This window comes from Saprolegnia diclina, assembly GCF_000281045.1.
Source record: "Saprolegnia diclina VS20 unplaced genomic scaffold supercont1.15, whole genome shotgun sequence".
NCBI classification, from domain to species: Eukaryota; Oomycota; class Saprolegniomycetes; order Saprolegniales; family Saprolegniaceae; genus Saprolegnia; species Saprolegnia diclina.
Genome location: NW_008246082.1, coordinates 561,906 through 581,377, shown reverse-complemented (window position 1 = coordinate 581,377; position 19,472 = coordinate 561,906). Strand labels below are relative to the sequence as shown.

General features: G+C 62.4%; 7 protein-coding genes across 8 annotated transcripts; 6 read left to right on the top strand and 1 right to left on the bottom strand.

Annotated features, from left to right (window-relative positions):
• Positions 1-20: 20 nt before the first annotated feature.
• On the bottom strand, positions 21-719 carry SDRG_05756 (hypothetical protein). Its single transcript, XM_008611489.1, has one exon. The coding sequence runs from the start codon at positions 654-656 to the stop codon at positions 48-50; it is 609 nt and encodes a 202-aa protein (XP_008609711.1). The 5' UTR covers positions 657-719; the 3' UTR covers positions 21-47.
• Positions 720-880: 161 nt separating this feature from the next.
• SDRG_05755 lies at positions 881-3,096 on the top strand. Of its 2 annotated transcripts, XM_008611487.1 has the most exons (3): positions 881-1,128; positions 1,183-2,263; positions 2,319-3,096. In XM_008611487.1, exons 2-3 carry the CDS (start codon positions 1,485-1,487, stop codon positions 3,028-3,030), a joined length of 1,491 nt encoding a protein of 496 aa, XP_008609709.1. In that variant the 5' UTR covers positions 881-1,128; positions 1,183-1,484; the 3' UTR covers positions 3,031-3,096. The 2 variants fall into 2 exon arrangements, with proteins under 2 accessions (XP_008609709.1, XP_008609710.1); XM_008611488.1 differs by having other exon boundaries at positions 881-2,263.
• A 389-nt stretch (positions 3,097-3,485) lies between these two features.
• SDRG_05754 (hypothetical protein) lies at positions 3,486-5,930 on the top strand. Its single transcript, XM_008611486.1, has 6 exons — positions 3,486-3,589; positions 3,678-4,677; positions 4,728-4,856; positions 4,908-5,190; positions 5,237-5,685; positions 5,729-5,930. Exons 1-6 carry the CDS (start codon positions 3,537-3,539, stop codon positions 5,882-5,884), a joined length of 2,070 nt encoding a protein of 689 aa, XP_008609708.1. The 5' UTR covers positions 3,486-3,536; the 3' UTR covers positions 5,885-5,930.
• Positions 5,931-6,052: 122 nt separating this feature from the next.
• Positions 6,053-9,913, top strand: SDRG_05753 (CMGC/CDK protein kinase; the record flags this gene model as incomplete). The annotated part of the gene is made up of 7 exons (XM_008611485.1): positions 6,053-6,723; positions 6,768-6,950; positions 6,998-7,151; positions 7,197-8,774; positions 8,819-8,992; positions 9,036-9,210; positions 9,252-9,913. The coding sequence occupies 7 exons, from the start codon at positions 6,053-6,055 to the stop codon at positions 9,911-9,913; spliced, it is 3,597 nt and encodes a 1,198-aa protein (XP_008609707.1).
• A 143-nt stretch (positions 9,914-10,056) lies between these two features.
• On the top strand, positions 10,057-12,674 carry SDRG_05752 (hypothetical protein; the record flags this gene model as incomplete). The annotated part of the gene is made up of 7 exons (XM_008611484.1): positions 10,057-10,977; positions 11,030-11,248; positions 11,298-11,705; positions 11,752-11,940; positions 11,984-12,184; positions 12,229-12,342; positions 12,384-12,674. The coding sequence occupies 7 exons, from the start codon at positions 10,057-10,059 to the stop codon at positions 12,672-12,674; spliced, it is 2,343 nt and encodes a 780-aa protein (XP_008609706.1).
• Positions 12,675-13,201: 527 nt separating this feature from the next.
• SDRG_05751 (hypothetical protein) lies at positions 13,202-14,734 on the top strand (the record flags this gene model as incomplete). Its single annotated transcript, XM_008611483.1, has 10 exons — positions 13,202-13,528; positions 13,574-13,651; positions 13,697-13,804; positions 13,854-13,886; positions 13,931-13,963; positions 14,011-14,043; positions 14,093-14,251; positions 14,298-14,384; positions 14,432-14,494; positions 14,539-14,734. The coding sequence occupies 10 exons, from the start codon at positions 13,202-13,204 to the stop codon at positions 14,692-14,694; spliced, it is 1,077 nt and encodes a 358-aa protein (XP_008609705.1). The 3' UTR covers positions 14,695-14,734.
• A 379-nt stretch (positions 14,735-15,113) lies between these two features.
• On the top strand, positions 15,114-19,438 carry SDRG_05750 (hypothetical protein). Its single transcript, XM_008611482.1, has one exon. It carries the CDS (start codon positions 15,174-15,176, stop codon positions 19,248-19,250), a length of 4,077 nt encoding a protein of 1,358 aa, XP_008609704.1. The 5' UTR covers positions 15,114-15,173; the 3' UTR covers positions 19,251-19,438.
• Positions 19,439-19,472: the final 34 nt, after the last annotated feature.

The following is a 19,472-nucleotide window of genomic DNA, read 5'->3' as shown; positions in this document are numbered from 1 at the left end:
ACTGCTTGCAAACATTTGGCTGCACGGACGAGGAGTGGACCAAAGGGTTAATAGATATAGGAGAGGAAGAAGCCTAGCACTGGGAGACGCTCGACCACAATGATCGTGACAGAGATGCTGAGTAGCGCGACGCCAGCACCGATCCAGATGCGGTCTTTGTTGGCTTGCAGCTGGAGCTCTGTGAGGAGCTTTCGTGTGCGCGAGAGCTCGGCGTCGAGCTCCGTGTACGAGTCGTTCGACTGCTTGAGATGCGACTTGCCCTCGACAAGGCGCGCTTGGACATGCCCGGCGCGGTCCATTTCTTGGCGCAGAATCTGCTGCGTGCGCTTGAGCGACTGGTTCACGGCCACGTGCGGCGCCTTCTCCTGGGGCTTGGTTGCGCCCGGCGCCTTAGCCACGAGTCCTTCATGCTCTTTCACCAGTCGCAGCTTGCGCATGCAGGCGGCCCACTGCTTGGCCAAGGCCTCGCCGCGCGCCTTGTGCTGCGTCCACTTGTCTCGCCCGTCCGGGTCCTCGCGGATCTTCTCGGTCAAGCGCTGGATCGCGGTCGCCAGCTGCTCCGTGAGATGGTTGCCTTCCTTGATCGAGAGCGCCGCTTGGGCCTCCTTGTCCTGCAGCAGCTGCGTCACGCGCTCGTACACGGACGTCGCTGCCATCGTCGTTGTCGTCGTTGTCGTCGTTGTCCACGCGGCAAGTTCCAATTCGCTGCCCAAATGTGTTTAAAACAGTTTGCAACACCGCTATATCCGAGGACCGGATAATTGCTGAACTCAAAAAGGCGCGAAACCAGTTTCTCGAATTCTCCATACGACTTCCATCCGCAGCCTCGGCCATCTGCGTCCTTATACGCAAGCCATCTAGTATCGCAACGACCAAGTCCCAGCGCACCAAACGTGTCTTCGAGTCCCCTGCATGAAATACCCATCTTCCCATTCCTCCGCAAGATCTTTACTCAGCCCAGCGATCCAGCCAAGGCAAAGGAGATGACGCGCCGCCACGTATGCCAGCTTCTGAGGGCGATGTGCCCGCTAAGATCCCGCAACCGCGTTTGCCCTCCAAGATACAAGATTAGTGTCGAACTAGCTCATTGTATTTTCCCTGGGCCGACGTGATCAAGCGGACGAAGGGGTGGGGACCCCTACCCCCTAGTTGAAGCCAGCAATAAACTGATGCTGTGCATAGAAGATTCGCGCGTCCGTGTCTGGCGTCCCGCTGCGTGTGCTTACGCCTAAGACCTTAGCCGACAAGATTGCGCTGACAGACTCGTCCAAGTCGCGCCGCCGCTGGCCGCGCGCCATTCTGGATCGCAAAGATCGCTTCTTTATCCGGATACGGACGCGACCTTACTATGGAAGGCAGCGTTGTGGGAACTTGTGGCTCCGCCGCGGCGACCGTATCCGGATGTGGGATCGAAAAGCGGCGCAGATTCAACTGCGCGGACTTGTTAGTTTTTGTTTGGTCTTTCTCGGCGAAGCGCAAGAAAGATGAGTGGCCAAGCCTCCCCCGCTGCCGTGCACCCGGTCACGGTCGGTAACACCTTTGTGAAGCAGTACTACCACCTCCTCACGGAGACGCCGCAGAACCTGCACCGGTTCTACAAGGACATTAGCCGCTTCTCGCATGCGACGGGGTCGCAAATGGAGGAGCCCATCTCGGGCCAGACCGCGATCGGCGAGGCCATTATGGCCAAGAACTACGTGGGCACGCGCGTCGACCTTGACAATGGCTCGATCGACTGCCACGCGAGCTTGAACGGCGGCGTCATTGTCATGGTCACGGGCATTATCAAGCTCAAGAACAGCGCGCCGACGCCGTTTGTGCAAACGTTCTTCTTGGCCGTGCAGCCCAACGGGTACTTTGTCTTGAACGACGTGCTTCGCTTCCTCGAGGTCGCCGCGCCCCGCAACAGTGTGCCCGTCTCGCCCGCGAAGAAGCTCGCGCCAGCCCCGTCGCCGTCCAAGTCGACCCAAACCGTCGTCGCGGCCAAGGAGCAGGCCACGAGCACAGCGACGCACACGCCGGCCAACACGCCGACTAATGCTACGATCCTCAAGTCCCCGAAGGCGCAGACCGTCGCCTCGCCGCCGCTTCCTGTGAAGACCGCGACGCCGGTGAAGGCGGCCCCGCTTTCCCCGAAGCCCGTGCCTGCTTCGCCTGTGGCCAAGCCGGCGTCGCCTGCTGCCAAGCCTGCGACGCCTGTTGTAAAGCCCGCGTCGCCTGTAAAGAAGGTTGAAGAAGCGAAGAGCCCGGAATCGCCCAAGGCGTACGACATTTCATATTGCCTATGACTCTTGACCCTAATGGTTGCGTGTTGGTAGTGAGCGTCAGACGCCGGTCGTGTCGCCCAAGGGCCAGAAAAAGCAGCACACGCCCAAGAACAAGGCCCCTGTCGAGGAAGCGCCTGTGACGCCGTCGCCCAGCGAGCCCAAGAGCTGGGCGTCTCTCTTTGGCCGTGCACCTGCCGCTGCGTCGGTCAAGGCCGTGAGCTCCCCTGCCCCCGCCCCCGTCGAGTCTCCTCGCAAAAAGCAACCAGCTGCCTCGTGGACTGCGGACGAACCTGCCGCCGTTGTTGCCGCGACGTCGGCGCCGGCCGCTGGCAAGCCCCGCGTCTACAGCATCTTTATCAAGGACGTCCCGACGCAGGCGACGGAAGCCGAGATGCGCGAGCTCTTCCGCGGCTTTGGCAAGATCGTGACGGTCACGGTGACTAACCGTGGTATTGCGTTTGTCGACTACGCCGAAGCCGAGAGCGTCAAGGCGGCGCTGGCGCACGGTGCCGATTTCGTCCTCCACGACCAAGTGCTCTCGGTCGTTGAGCGCAGCGAGCGCAAGGACGGTGGCGGTCGCGGCGGTGGCCGGGACGGCGGTCGTGGCCGCAGCAACGCCAGCGGTCGAGGCAATGGTCGTGGCGGCCAGGGCAACGGCCCGCGGAAGTCGGACCAGCCTCGCCCCGCGGCGGCCAAGGACGCCAGAAAACCCGCGCCCAAGACCGGCGGGCGTGGTGGCCGTGGCCCTGCACAGACCAACTAGTAGATGGAGTGAAGTTAAGTCGACACAAATAGGATACTAAAGTTATGGGCATACACACCAAGCACCTTGTTCGTTGTTGCCATTCCCGAGCTTTGAACGCATGAAGCGGCGCGAGAGCGATCCTTCGGCCCCAGGTCCGCTCCTGGCATAGCCCACGCATCCACAGCGCCGTGCTCGAGCATGGCGCATGCGCCTGCAGCCTCATGGGCGATCGACAGCCCATGCTTCTTGCGCCTGCCGAGCCATCGTCCGTGCGCCTGCCAGGGTAGCGTCGTCGGGCGCGTGTCTGCCGGCGCCGACGCGGCGCACCGTTGGAATATAATAAAAGCGTGCATTATATCTTGTATTTTGTATGAGGATTAAAAAGAACGCAAAAGAATGCGCGAGCCGGCCCCAAGACGACGCTGATTCAAAGCACTTGCTTAAAGTATACTATACAATGCCAGTGTCGACCAGCACCGTCCTCAAACTCGAGGCGACCACACAGAAGGAAATCAGCGACGAAAATGGACGGCTCAAGCTTGAGCTCGGTCGCGGCGCGGGCGCAAGCCCACTTGGCGTACGTACATGCCATAGTCATGGAGATGGGTGGCGTCGCCCACCGATCGCATGGTCTCGTCATAGGCGTGGGCTGACGACGGCCATAGGGCAGGAAAGTACGCCGACGCCGTCGAGCTGCTCGGGCAGTTGAGCGCATACGATGGCAGCGAGAAGAAGGGAAGCAAGGAGAAGGCGGGGCCGATGAAGTCGCGCGTGCAGCACAACTTGGCGCTGGCGCAGCTGTTGGCCGGCAAGTCCAAGCCCGCCGAGTTTGAGACGGCGCTCGCATCGTTGCTCTCGGAGATGCAAGGCTCAGTGTCGCAATTACAGCACGCCGACTCGATGCTCGGGCTTGGCCTCAAGTTGCGCAAGGAGAAGGACAACTGGGACGACGACTCGGACTACGAGAAGCCGCGCTCGATCGTCTTTAGCGGTGTGAACCTCTCGTTCCAGAGCTTGTCCACCGAGCGCGACGCCACCTTGCTGCGCTACAACCTCGCAGCGTGCTACTTTCGACAGCAAAAGTATGCGTCCGCATCCTCGCTCCTCGATGCGCTTTTGCGCGCGATGGAGCCGATGGACGAGGTCGTGGCCATGCACATTTGCTTCCTGTATCTCGACGTACTGTTGCACAGCAGCCGGAGCAGCGCCATGTCCGAGTCGGCGCTCACCAACATGCGGCAAAAGGCGCACGCTCTCCTTGCGTTCCTTGAAAGCCCGCACGGCTTCAACGGTCTCGCCGACGACCAAGAACCCGTCAAGGACCAAGCCGCCAAGGAGCGTAGCCTTGTCGAGTTCAAATTCCGCTTCCACCTGTACAAGGCCAAGGTCGCGCTTTTGCACGAGAACGCCAAAGTGGCGAAGAAGGAAGTCAAGTCGGCCATGGAGATATTCCAGAAGGAGATCAAGCCCAAGGAGCCATCGACGGCGACCGTGACGACGACGCCGTCCTCGCTCGGCGTCGGCATCGGCGCCATCTTTGTACCTGCGCCTGCGGTGCAGAACACGGCGGCGCTCTACCTCAAGGCGCAGCTCGAGTACCTCCGGCGCAATTTCAAAAAGTCGATCAAGCTCGTCGCGTCGTGCAAGAAGGGCTCGGTCGATGACGTACGCGCGTCATCTCAAATCCCATTCTAGCGCCTCACCGTCCATTTTAGTCGATCCTGTTCAACAACTTGGGGTGCATCCACGCGCAGCTCGGCCAGCACCAAGCGGCGCAGTCGTACTTTGCCCAGGCGCTGAACGCGACCAAGACCCAGCGCCGCTCCAAGCCCGAGCCGCTCAGCGTACGCCACGTTTGGATATAGTTATGTGTGTGTTATAACACTCGTGGGTAGGCGTCCTTGCAAGCAGAGCTGCTCTACAACAATGGGCTCACGCTCCTGCTGCAAAAGAAGTTTGCGCTCGCGTTCCGCTGCTTCTCGGGCGCGACGCGGCTCTTCTTCAACCGGCCAAAGCTCTGGCTCCGGCTCGGCGAGTGCTGCACGGCGTACGTGGCCGCGTCTCGGGACGCGGTGCCCCTCGAGTACAAGAGCCAACTCGTCGAGGCGGTCGTTGGGCACGGCCCGCACCGCCGCGTCGTGCTGCCGACCAGCGCACCCGAGACACTTGTCGCTGACGGTACCTGTCACTTGCACCTGCGCCATTTGACGCTATCTCGCTGTAGACGCCAACATGACATTGCCGTACGCAGTCAAGTGCTTCCGCAACGCCCTCCTGCTCTGCACGCAGCTGCTTGAGGCCAAGGCGTCGGGGGCGACCGAGTATGAGATGGAGGCGCCGGCGTGGACCGCCGACGCGCTGGATGCAGTGCGGCAAAAGGCGCTCGTGCACCTGGCGTATGCGTATTTGAGTCTGGCCGAGCCGCAGCTCGCGCTCGCGACGTGCCGGGAGCTCCTCTCGGTGCCGACGCTCACCAAGGGTCACCGGTACCTCGGGCGGTCGTACGCGGCCGAGGCGCTGAGTCTCTTGTCGCGCTCGAACGAGGCGTCGCCGCTGCTCAAGACGAACGAAATGGTCGTCTTGGCCGACGAGTATGCGCGCGACGCGCGCTTGGACGCGGCCTCGGTGCAGGCCGACGTCCACGTGAACAATGCGACCGCGTGCTTGCTCCAGGTAGACACTGGCATCGACCAGAGATGACTGAGGCTCTGGGTAGAAAAACATGGCGCTTGCCGAGCAACACGTCGCGCTGGCCGTGCGAACGTACCCGACGTCCCGCGCCGCGCTCGAGCAGCTCGTGTACGTGCTGCTGAGGAAAGGCAACAGCAAGAAGGCGCTGCAGATTCTCAAGGAGGCGCGCGTGACCAACTAAGTAGGTAGCATGTACTAAGTCGCCTAACGACTACACCTCGCCACGACCTTTCTTCTTGCACAAGATCCAAAAACGAGTGCGATTATCCGGACACGTCCTGGAACTTGATTGGATAAGAACAAAATTGAACCAAGCCGAGGATTTCTTGGGCGTCGAGACACCTGCAGCATGGGCAGCCGGAGCGCTGCGGACGACGACGACGCGCCCGTGGCCATGGAGGACGTCGCCCGCGCCCGCGGCTTTGAGCTCATCGCGCGGTCCGTGTACGTGCCTCCGATGGCGCGCCCGCACGCCGTCGAGACCGACCTCTGCTTTTGCTCGCGGCCCGACACGGACGACGACGGGACGTGCTGCGACGAGACATGCATCAACGTCGCCACGTACACCGAGTGCCCGCGCGGGCGGTGCCCCTCGGGGAGTGCGTGCCGCAACCAGCGACTGCAACGCCCCGAGTCCTTCCCGACGCTCGAAGCGTTCAAGACGGAAAGCAAGGGCTATGGGGTCCGGACGCGCGTCGCGATTGAGCGCAATGACCCCATCGGCGAGTACGTGGGCGAAATCATCGACCAGAAGGAGCTCCAGCGGCGCTGCGCGGGCCTTGGCCGCCACGAGACCAACTTTTACTACATTCAAGTCGAGCCCGGCGTCTTCAACGACGCCCGTCACCGCGGTGGCTTTACACGCTTTGTCAACCACAGCTGCGACCCGAATTGCAAGGTCGAAAAGTGGATCGTCGACGGCGAAATGCGCTTCCTCGTCTACGCGCTGCGGGCGATTGCACCTATGGAAGAGATCACGTTCGACTACCAGTGGCAGGTGATCGGCACCATGCGCATCACGTACGTGTCCGAGCTCGATACTGCTTTACGATATGCATGCACAGGTGCCACTGTGGAGCAGCGACGTGCTCGGGCTACATCGGCGAAGACGTCGCGCTGCCCGAAGCCCACGGCGTCTTCAAGGAGCCGACCGACGCCGACCAAGGCTTCCAGCTCGTGCACCGCAAGATTCGCGTCTTCGAATCACATCGCGACGACGCGCCCTTCCGCGTCCTTCGCGTCGTCGAGTACGTACCTTGAACCTCACGTTTCCATCGTGGTCACACGGACGTAGGTACGACCCAGAGACAGCCCGTCACCACGTGCAAGTCGACGACGCCAGCGCGACCGAGACGATCAATCTCTCGACGCTCAAATACCAAGTGTACTTGGACTTTGAAGGGCTCTCGGACGACGAGATTCGGACACACATCTTTAGCATCCCCAAGGTCCACCTCGTCTTCTGCACCGCGTACGACGCCTCTTTGTTGTAGGTACAGCGACCGCCGCCACGACGCCGCACGACGCGCTGGGACGTCAAGACGCCCGTGAACATCGAGGCGCCGGCAGCGAGTCCGCCGCCCGAGCCCCCGTTCGTCGCCAAGGCGTCGCCACTGTGCCATACCAAGCTCTTTGTCAAGAACCTCGACAAAGTCTGCAACGAAGAGTACTTTCGCCGCATGCTAGGCGGCCGCGCGAGCACGCTCGTCTCGTTCGACGCGTTCGAATACGACGCTGCGAACGGGTCGACGTGGGCGCTGCTCGAGTTCTCGGACGCCAAGGTCTACGACGCGATGCGGGCGCGCCTCGACAACCGGCGGCTCGCGAGCTGCGTCGCGCGCGTCATCGATGCGTCCGAGCGCGACGTGCAGCACTACGAGAAGACCAAGTTCTTTGGTCGTCCGTCCCGCCACGTCGCGATGTCGCCCGTGTCGCCACCGCCACCAGAGACGCCGCGCTTGAGCTATGCGTTTGGGCGGAACCTGCACTGGTTTGTCAAAGACGTGTCCGACTCGCCGTCGCGGCGCCATGGCATGTCGCCGGCCGTCGAGCACTCGCTCCGCGAGAAGTGCACCAACATCATCCTCAAGGTCGCCATGAAGTTGCGCTGCGAGCGCGAAGACAACGTAGCGGCCATCGTGCTCTTCTACCGCTACATCAGCATCCAGCCCATGAACGCGTCGACGATCGAGTGGGTCGCCGCCGCGTGCCTCCACGTCGTCCTCAAGTGCCACGCGCGGTCGATCGATTGGCAGAAATTCACGTCGTGCATCTACGCGGTCCGGTACCCCGGTGCACGCATCGACGCCGCGGATGCCATGCGCCTCGTGTCGCGCCAGCTCCTCGCGATGGAGAGCGTCGTCCTCGAAGGCGTCATGTACGACGTGAGCAGCCAAGACCCGTACTCGCTGCTCGACTTTTACATGAAGCGGCGTGGCATCCCGATCGCGATTGAGGTGCAAAAGGACGCCAAGTACCTCCTCGCCGACTCGCTCTCGCACACGCTGTGGATGCAGTGCTCGATCGAGACGATCGTGCTCGGCGTTTTGTACGTGGCGTCCGCGCACGACTCGCTCAAGCGCACGGACGCGGCCGGCGGCGATGGCCACCCGTCGCGTCCCACGAGTCGGTATCCGGTCGAAGTGCTCCCGGCGGTCGAGCCAAAGTACTTTGGCATGTGGTCGGCGGCGACGCGGACGTTGGCCAAGTTTTTTAGCTTCCAGCTGTATCGCGACGGCGACGCCGAGGTCTACTGGAAGCGGCTGCTCGCGCGCCTCGAGCTGTGGTCCCGCCATCCTGACTTTAGCGCCGACGACAAGGCGCGCAAGTACCCGCCACTGGATCGCTCCTCGCACCTGCCGCCCGCGGGTGCCGTGAAGGACTCGCCGCGCCTTCTCACCACCGACATGGAGCGCGCTGTGCGCATCCGCAAGCGGTCGTACCTCGCGACCGTGCGCGCGAACGTCGAGTGCGACCTTGCCAACCGTGACGTGTACCTGCAGCCGTGGCCGTACCGCGACCCGACCAAGCTCGTGCACGAAGAGACGGGCATCGTCCAAGTCGCCCTGCAGGTCGACCGTCTCTTGATTCTTTTGTGCTCACAGCATCTCGATAGGAAATCGCTACCGTCATGAACCTCCACGTGCTCGAGCCGTCGCTGATTTTCAATCTCCTCGGGCTCGTCTTCCCCGACCCGAAAGCCGCCACAAAGCGCCGCCATGCGCCCAGTACTGACCCAGAGCTCCGCACTCTCAGTCCGCCGTCCCCGTCCGACGACGCGTCGCTGCCCGTACGACGTCTGTCCAGTGCACCATTTGCATCTTCTCTTGTAGGTGGGCGCCCATTACTTGGCGTTCGAGCGACCACTGCACTTGTACTCGTCGCTCCTGGAAGCTAAGGTCAAGATCCCGTACCCGATCCGGAAGCGCGCGGTCCTCGACCTCTTTCGCAGCGTCGCGCTGTGCCACGACCACAACATCGTCCACCGGTCCATCTCGCCCTCCAACTGTACGTGTCCCGCGGTCGTTCGAGGCTCATGGAGTGGCTAGTGTTTGTCTTCAAAGATGGCGTCAAACTCGGTGGCTTCTACAACGCGCGACATGTCAACACGAAGGGCGACCTCTCGGGCGGGTACGCGCTCATGGACGGCGAGCACTGCGACCACACGCACGGCACGCTGCTGCATGTGACGGCGCCCGAAGTGCTCCTCGGCGCCAAAGTCTACTCGAAGAAGGCGGATCTCTGGGCCGCCGGCTGCGTCGCCATCAACATCCTCCTCGGCGCGCCGCTGATTTGCGGCAAGGACTGGAAGAAGCAGATCGAATACATCTTTCGCATTTGCGGGTCGCCGCCTGACGAGTATGCGGCGGGCGTCGACGCCGACAAGCTCGCCCAGTGCGCGCCGAAAGAGAAGTACGCGGTGCGCATCCGCAAGGCGATCCGGGAACGCGCCCCGACCTTCCCGGACGCGTACCTCCCGATCTTTGAATCGCTCTTGGACTTGGACCCGAAGCGGCGCATGGCCGCGCGCAAAGTGCTCAAGTCGGAGCTCTTTGACGACGTCGACCACCACGTCGACTTTGACGTGTTTGCGAATACGATGGGCAATCTCCAAGACAAGATGGAAGCGGCGCCGGCCAAGCGCAAGGCCGGAAGCAGTAGCAGTACCAAGACGCAGACGCCGCCTCGGAAGAAGAAGGCGCGGAGCTAGCCATAGGTCATCGCGATGGCGACGAGAGTGACGTAGTCGTAGCAACGACGACGACGCTGAGTCTCACTTCTTAGAGTTCTGTGTTTGCGATCTTCCCACGGAGATATCCGGTTGGAGGTATTATCCGGATCTTGAAACCTTGCATGGCAGCGCCGTACGACCCGACGCTGGACGTCACGCCGACGCGCGGTCGGCTCAACTCGGTCCATGCGCTCTTGGAAGAGACGAACCTCGCGATGGGCGACGCGCTTGTGGACGACGCCTTCTGGACTAAGCTGCAGGCCCACATCCTCGACGAGTCGGACGCGGGCTTGCGCGCGACGCTGGTCGGCCGGCAAGCGCTCGCGGCGTGCTCGCCGCTCTGTGCATCGACGGCACAAGTCGGGTTTGTGTGCAGCATAGGCGACTCGTTCGAGGGCCCGAATCGCCTCGTCGTGCTGAGCGCTGTCTTTCGCGCCCAGCGGCTCTTCCTCGCGGTCAAGCCCGGGCTCCTCGCCACGCACTTTGAAGTCGACGGGTTCCTGACCAACTTACGCCAGAGCAAGAACCTCTTTGACGACCGCCAATGGCGCGAAGAGCTCATGGTGCTCATCGTCAAGTACCTCATCGAACATGGTCGCCTCGTCGACGCGGTCGCGATCTGCGCCGAATTTCTCGACGAAGACGGCGCCGGCATCCAAGCGATCGCCATCGACGGCCTCCTCGATCTGGCGTCCCGGAAGCAGCAGCTCCCCATCTCGCTCGTCCAGACGGCGTGGAACCTCATGCTGCACGCGCCAACGAAGGACGGCCGCGTCGACGGCGTCCGCTTGTTTCGAACCGTCACGCTCCAGCACGGCCGAACGCAGATGGAGCGACTCCTGCACGGTCTCTCGCTCGCAGCGGCCGACCGCGCGGAGAGTGTCCGAGTGGAAGCAGCGCTGAGCTTCCGCTTTGTGTCGACCGAGTACGTGCCACAGCTCTTGGCCAAGGCGCAGCTCGACGAGCACAACATGGAGGGGCAGCGCTGGCAGCTCGTCTGCAACGGCGTGCTCTTGTCGCTGTTGGAAGACGTCTCGCAAGAGGTCTATTTCGTCATCTGCTGACGATTCCCTGATCCGCCGCCTTCGCCTGTAGGTGCGTTGTGAGGCGTCGCGGAGCGTCGTGCACGTGTGCAAGGCCAGCACGTCGTCGTCGTTGCCGCAGGAGGCGCTCGAACATGCGATTTCGGCCCACGCCGACGCCAGCCACGAAGACAGCGCGCTCAACACGCAGCTCCAATTCCTCCTTGCTCTCGACGCGCTTCTCAGCGTCTATGCGGCGCGATTTGGCCGCTTCACGGTCTCGACCGAGCAGGTACATTGGCGTATCCCATGGTATCTCTCCTTTGACTTGAGCCTCGCAGCTTTCGTTTCTGCTGCGTCACGCGCTCCGGGCGCCGCACGCCCAAGGGGCCACCGTGCTGCTCTCGGTTGTCACCAAGCTCGCGCTCGAGACGCCGTACCATGCGTCGAGCGTCGTCGCTTTCATCTCGTCGGTCGTGACCCCGCTCTATGCATCGGCGCCGCGCTATCTGCAAGCGCAGCTCGTGGTCCATGCCCGTACGATCGGCGCACTGATCTCGGCGCTCTGGGTGCAACGCGGTGACGTCTCTGCGTCTCCACTCCTAACAGCGCTGGCGACGCCGAGCCAGCGCAGCGCGCCATCGCTGCTCGTCCACACGGCGTCTGTGCCGCTGCCACCGCGTCACCCGTTGCAGTGCTTGCACCAAGTGCCGACGTCAATCGCCCATGCGACCGAGCTCCTCCAGCAGGTCTACTGTCCCAAGTCCGTGCGCCAGTCTCACAAGGAGCGCGTAGGCGGCGGCGATCGAGATGACGCCAAGTGACTTTGTCTCGTCGCGCTACAAGAACATTGTACTCAGCCTCCTCGACGGCGTCCTCGAGCTCCGCCACGGCGGGGCGCACTGGCAACGCGTGCTCGAGACAAGTGTCACGTACCTCGCGGTCGCGGCGCCAAGCCATCTCGAGCGAGCGTCGGCCCTTGACGTACGTGATGGCGTACCTGATGCAAGGGCTGAGTCGTGTGTAGTTGCTGGCGCTGGTCCGCTGCTACGTTGCGACGAGCCTCGAGGATGCCCGCGCCATGATGGTCGAGTGGCCGCGACTGCGAGAGCTGCATGCGACGTCGCTCGACGAGCTCCGGTCGGCGACGCTGGAGCAGCTGCATGCGTGGTGGCCCGTAAATTGGTTCGAGGCGGCGCCTCGTTGGACGCGGCATGTGCATGCGACCGTACGACGTCGGTTGACGCCATGGCGGCTGACAATATGCTATAGGTCGAGTGGGCGACACCGCACGAGCCGCTGGCGACGGTCGCGGGGTGGCCCTGCGATGTGCCACTGGCGATCACTGCGTACAACGTCGAGGACCCGCACAGTCTCGTGCTCAAGGTAGCCACCGCGCGAGTGACTGTATGTTGAGGTGTGATTAGATTTGTCTGCCGCATCAAGAGCCGCTGCAGTTGGAGCTCACGCCGCGCGACGTTAGCTGGGCGCATGCGAGTCTCTGGCGCGCGGCGATCAGCGCGTGCTGCGTCCCGATGGCCGTCACGGGGCTCGTGCACCTCGAGGTCGAACTCTGCATGCGCACACCCCGCGTCGCCCACATCGAGTCGTTCCTGCAGCCCATCAGCCCCGTGCTTCGCCTACCTCTCGCTGTCTCGCGGCCGGCGCAACGCCCGCCGATGCAGGCTCCGTACCCGCCAGCGTACGGCCCGCCCTAGACGACAAGGCTCGAAGCAACTAAGATGACTCATGGGTCAATAAAACCCATGGATGACTGAATATACGCCGAGTACAAGGCGATGGCGCAGCGCTGCTGGTGCATGGTTGGTGTCGGTGGTGCGTCCAAGACGCGGATATCGAAGGTACCGGCTGGACGGAGGCTCGTACTAGTGTATAGTACAGCGCAAGGTGGAGAGAAGCATCGTAGCGCTGGTCCGGTTGACGCAAGAAGAGTGTGCGAAGCGTCCTTGCGCTGTCGTGCTGCCACGAGGTCGCGTGGTAGAATAAAAATATTATTTAAAAAAAGTTGGAAAATTGCGTCGCCGCCACTGGTGAATCAAGGTTTTTGTATAGGTGGATCGCAGCAATAGCGTCATACAAAGGGGACTTTAATGGTTGCTTTTATGGTGCTTTTGGTATGTAAATGAATGCCGGAAGGCAGGGTTCCGGCCAGATGGGGCAATTCAAATTTCTGAATTTTCGTCGCGACGGACCCGCGGCCAAGGTCCTCGACGGTCGATCCTCCATGATGCAGTCGCAGCTCATGCGGGAGAAGCTGCTTCAGTGGCAGGAGCGAGAGAAGCAATGGCGCGAGCAGAAGCACCGGACCTTGAAGCCAGTGGCCGATATCCCCACCGCGAACGCCGGCCCAGCGCTAAGTTCCGGACCAGCCATGAGCATGACGAGCAGCTTCCTCGGAAGAAGCATCGCCAACAAGGAAAACGGTGGCCTCGAGCTTCTCACCTCCAAGAAGCGGCGGCTCACAGCTCTTCTTGGCCCGCCCGCTAGAGCCGAACGCGACCTCCAGCACGAGATGACCATGAAGCGGCCCAAACCCGCGTCGCCCTTCAAGGTGCACGTCGCTACATCCACCCACGAGGACTCACGCAGACACTAGAAAGAGGCAACGACGTCGTTCGACATCAAGGTCGATCAACCGACGGACGACATGGCTTCGTACGTGGCCCAGATGCAGGTTGGCCATGGCCTGTACACACAGCCATACCCACCATATCTGTAGGCGCTGACAAGGCAACTTTCGGCAGCAGTTGCCCAGGCTACTACAAGCCCATCTCCGCGGGAACGCGAGCTGCAGCGAGAAGTCGAGACGCTCCGAGCTGCCCACGAGGTACGCACCACGTGCGTCAACTGCATCATACATCCCGATACCTGTGCAGGCGGAGCTGGCGCGTCTTGCCGCGACCACCAAGGTCTGGCCCCATCCTTCTTCGTCGCCTGTTGATGCGTACGGTAGGAACAAGCAGCCGCCATCGCAGCCGTGCAGGAGGTGCGTCTTCGTCCTTCATCGAGCTACTCGTTGACGCACAAGTTTAGGAAAAGCACATGCTCCTCCAAGCCAAGTACAAGGTTCATCCTTCTGCCCTCCCATGCATCTCACTCGCCTCTTCGTCTGCAGGAGCTGGCCGTCAAGCACAACGCGATCAAAGAATATCTGGACGACGCCCATGGTGACGCGGGCGCGTCGGTGATGCCCATCTTCAACGACTTTGAAGCCAAGCTCCTGGAGGCCGACGGCGACGGCGAGCTCAGTGAGCTCTGCGTCCAGCTCAAGCGAGTGCGTTGACCTATTTGTAGTCGGCGGTCGTATCCTCTGGGACTAGGAAATACGCAAGTGTGTTCTCGTCGCCAAAGCCCGTGAAGAAGACAAGCACGAGCTTCTCTTCTCCAACCAAGTGTACCTTCAGCAGGTACTCCATCCCGCCGTAGCAAGCATGTCGGACTGCCTGCCATGTAGATCAACGAGCTCCAGCAAAAGTTGATCGCGACCCAGCGAGAGAACGCAGCGCTCCAGCACAAAGTACGTCGACGACGGCGACGTGTCGAGATGACCGCCTTGTGTAGGTGGACGAGAGCGCCAAGAAGAACCAAGAGCTCCTTGACGACGTCGAGCAGCTCAACTCGACGGTCGTCCCCGCCTTGGAGAAGGCCATGATGCAAAACCATGCGCTCAAGACGCAGCTGCACGCCCTCAAGGCGCAGACCTCGTCGTCCAGTTAGAGACTCTACTCTGTCGGCGGAGGTCATTCTGCACTTGTACATATATCTACTGGCGGTTCCGACCACCTCGGCAAGCAAGTCACTTGGGTTGAAGTTCCTGTTGACATGAGGGAAGGAGCAGCAACACTGGCTCTTCCTGCGGCTTTCCGGATTCGATTGGCTACTCGCACGCAACTTTACAACGCCATCCGTGTAAGTCGGGGAGTAGCGCCGCGTTGCGCACAGCGGCGTGTGCCTGACTCGAGCTGCGCACAAGAAATGATGGGAGGAGGTTCGTACCGCGCGCGGTGGCGCGTCCGTCTCTAGCGTGCAGGAATGCAAAGTGGCGTGTTTTTAACCTACGAGAACGCCATACATTGCCCTGTTTTATGTTGCATTGAAATAAATTTCCATCGAAAGCGTATCCGGATGTCGACGAACTGCTCTCGGCGAGTTCATTTGAGTCGTTCCGTCGCACCCACCATCGGCGCGGGGCCGCCATGTTCACCTTGACGAGCCAGAGCGACGGGCTTCGCCGGCTCTTCCAGCCGCGGGCGTCGGACGAGCAGCACCATGAGGTCTTGCGAACTGTCCAGGCGCAAATGCAGCTGCTAATGCGACTGCTCCGCCTCCGGCCGCTCTCGCCGGCGCTCGAGTGCCAGCCCGGCTGCGCTGTCACGGTCCATGGCATGGAGTTCTTTAACGAAATCGCGCATACAGACGCTACCGACGCGATGGCGCCGCCCACGTACCAGAAGGTGCTGGCCATCATTGACGAGCTCTTTGACTGCGTCGACCGCATCAACGCCGAAAAGCGCGTCGTTACAGACGCGGCCCTCCTCGAGTGCATCGCGTCGGCGCTCGTGGCCGTCGGCTTTGCGATGGCCAACAACATGATCAACGCCCATGTCAACACGCTCCTCCAAGACTCGACGTTCAACATTGCGGACACGCTCGTCTCGGAGGCGCTCTCGACGATGGAGTTTGGCCACCTGCATCCGTCGCACGTGCACCCGCTCGTGCCCTCGAATGGGTCGGTCGCCTTCCACACGGCGACGACCAGCAAAGCGTCGACGGCAACGTGGCAGTGCACCATCTGCCACCGCGCCGCGATCGTCAAGACGGACGTGGTGTACCGCTGCGCGGGCTGCAACGTCAATCTATGCAAAGAATGCTACACGCGGATTCCGACTGGCACCAAGACGCTACCGCCGGCCGCGCCGCACTACAAGCGCCGGCTCGTGACCGGGCTCTGGGCCTCGACCTTCGAGGCGCTCTGCAGCCGCAACCGTCCGTCGGCCGCGCTCGCGCTCGACACGGCGATGGCGCTCCGGCGACGCATGGCCGAGCTGCCGTTGACCGCCGGCGCCAACATGCTCCCGATCCTCGAGATGCTCGTCGAGATGCTCTCGTCGCGCACGTTTCGCGACGTGCTCGTGCGCTCGCAGCTCTGGCTGCCCGACATCATCAGCGGCAAGACCATGGAAGTGGCGTCGTTCCTCGGGCCGTTCTTTCGACACTGCAGCCTCCCGGACGACGCGGTGCCCGGCGACCTCCTCTGCGCGCACACGGACCAGACCAAAGCCAAGACCATGGCGCGCCTCCGCGAGACCAACGAACGCGTCCAAATGGCGCTCGTGTCGGTCGTCGACACGCTGCTGCGGCACGGCGGCGTCGTCACCGAGGCCATGCTGTGCTGGCTAACGTGCGCGATCGAGTCGAACGGCATTCGTCGGCGGCTCGGGCACTCGCCCGTCGAGTGCGCCTCGGACGGGTTCCTGACCAACCTCGCGGCCGTCGCGTTGCATTTTGCGGCCGAGACCCAGCCCTCGGAGATCGACGCGCGGTACCACGGCTACACGCTTGGCGGGCGCATCTCGATGGCCGACATGGCGCGCCTCGTCAAGACGCCCGCCACCTCCAAGGACGACGCGACGTGTGGTCGGGCGACTACGGCCGCGTCGTCGTACTACCCGTCGTACGAAGCCAACCTCGGCGTCGTGTGCGACCACTGCCAAGCGAAGGACTTTGTCGGCGTCCGGTACAAGTGCGGGTTCTGCGACGACTACGACCTCTGCGGCCACTGCTTTGAGCGCTTTTACGAGCAGAACCATGTTCTCCGGCACAGCCCCGACCACGCGTTCATTCGCATGTCGGTGCCCTTGCCCCAAGTCACGACGTGGCCGTTCCGCAAGTGCGCCGACCTTTTCGAGGGCGACGCGACGACCGACATCGACGAGTGCGCGTCGATGACGTGTGACGTCTGCGCCGTCACGATCACCGACCGCGGTTTCCAGTGCGGTGCGTGCGACCGGTTTGTGTGCGCGTCCTGCGTCGACGTCGAGGAGCAGCTCGCGATATCGCCCGGTCTCTTTGGCGACGCAAGCTTGAACCCGCACCGGCTGCACGCCCCGGGGCACCACTACTTTGTACTCCCGGCGACGCTCTGGCGGCACCGCCGACGCGTCCGGTTTGGCGGGGCACTGTACCCGCCGCCCTTTATCAGCGCGTTCCGCGACACTGACCGTCAAGTGACCGAGTGGTGGTACATGGCGCTCAAGGTGCTCCACGTCGGCCCCGTCCTCTCGATGATGCGATACGTCTCGGTGCACCGCGAGTACCAGCAGCTGAAAGCGCTCTGCAACATGGAGTCGCGCTCGCGGCAGCAGGGCGCGGCCGGCCGCCGGTCGTCGCGCTCGAGCCACAGCATGAACTTGAACGCCAACCACCTCCGCGTCGAAGAGCTCTTGAAGACGAAGACGGCGATGGAGGTCCAGCTCTTTGCGCCGAGCTTGCTCCAGGCTCTCTTTGGCTTTTACGCGCGCGTCTCGTCCTGGCTACTGCACTTAGCTGGCGTCGGGCCGCTGCACGCCGACTCGATGTGCCCGACCGACGTGCCTGCCGCCTACGCCGACGTGCCCGAGGCGTTCCTCTGCAACGTGGCCGACGTTGCGTATATCCTTGGCGTGCACCCGTGCGACGGCGTCGCGTGGACGTCCGAGATCTTGACGCCGTTGCTGACGCTGCTCTTTTTTGTGCTGTCGCATCGCCCGTTGACCAACTCGCCGCACGTCCGCGTCCAGCTCATCCGCGCGCTGCTCTCGCTCGCGCCGCTGACCAAGGACAACACGAGCCGCGCGCCGCCGCTGCTGTACGACCTCTTGTCGACGAATGCATTCCTGCGCGCGCAGGCGGTCTCGTGCCTCCTCTCCTGTCACAGCGACTTGGAGACGTATAGCTCGAGCACGGGCGGCGACACGTCGTGGGGGCTCTTGCCCGCGCGGCTCTCGACGACGCTCCTTCTGCGCTGGCTCTGGAACAACCAAGTGCAGCAACCGCGGATCATTGCGCAGCAAGATGCGCACAGCATGGTGCTGCTCTTCTCGGGCGTCCTCAACGACATCACGCGGCTCCTCGACGAAGCCTCGGTCAAGGTCACGGCCATGCGCCGGCTCCAAGAGCTCCAAGACTCGCCGCATACGACGACGGGCGCGTACTTTCAACCGTCGATGATGCAGAGCTACCTCGCACTGCACTTTAACAAGGCGCGGACGACGTTTCGCGTGCTCATCGAATGCCTCGAGCTCCTCGCGTGGATGGCGTCGGCGCCCGCCCTCCGCGCCGTCCTCTGTCGCCGGTCGCTGGTCGATCAAACCGCGACGACGCTCTGCTTTGTGGTCTCGTCGCTCGAGACGCAGCTGCACCCGACGCGGTGGGGCTTCTCGGGCGAGATCTTTCAGGACGGCATGCTCGCCCTTGCCGAAGCGCTACTGATTGTGGTGCGTTGCGCGGGGTACCACGCAACGTGCCCGGAGGCGTCGTCGTGGAAGCTCTCGAACTACGCCGGCATCCTCATGGAAGAGAAGATTGGGGACTTGGACGTGCACCAACGCTGGAAGCTCAGCTCGTGTCTCTTTCGTCTCGAGAAGGAGGCGATGGCGCCGCCGGCGCTCGAGCGCATGCCGTCGGACGACGAAGACGATGTGACGGATGACAGTGACGACGCAATGGACGAAGACGCGGCGCTCGCGCGCCTCGAACTCATGGCGGCCCACCGCCGGCAGCAAGCTGACGACGACCGCGCGCAGAAGCAGCTCTCACAGCGGTTCCTGGCGGCGCTGGCGGCCGACGGTCGCTTTGAGCCGGTGCGCTTCCGGCGGGCGGCCGTGCTGTTGCGCAGCGACCCGTCGCTGACCAACATGTGGCGCGACAAGTTTGTCGAAGTCGTAGATTACACGGAGACGCTTCTGCAGCGCCAGGCCGCGATGGAGACGCAGCTCGGGTCGGTGCCAGACGAGTACCTAGACCCGATTTTGCATACGCTCATGCTGCACCCGGTGCAGTTGCCGTCCGGCCACATTGTCGACCGGTCGATGATCGAGCGCCACTTGCTCTCGGCAAGCGTCAACCCGTTCAGCCGCGAACCGTTGACGATGGAGATGCTCCTGCCGTGCACGGAGCTCCAGGCGCAGATCCACCGGTTTGTGCGCCAAAAGCTGTCGCGGCCGCTGGCGACCGACGGCTCCGACGACGACTGGGGCCTCGGCTGGGACAGCCTCTTTGAGGCATCGCCCTAGTGTTTTATATATAAAAGATAGGATACCCAATGCAGCGCTACTTGTAGTATTATGTACATTTTGCTGTTAAGTCATAGCGACCCTGACATCATTCAATAGCCCTCGTGCGCACACCACTCGGACGCACGGGCTTGCTACGTTGAAGCGCGCCCTTAGACCATAGTGAATCCAGCATTGTTTGCCTCTCGACTCGCATCTTGCAGATTGGCTTGTAGCAGACGA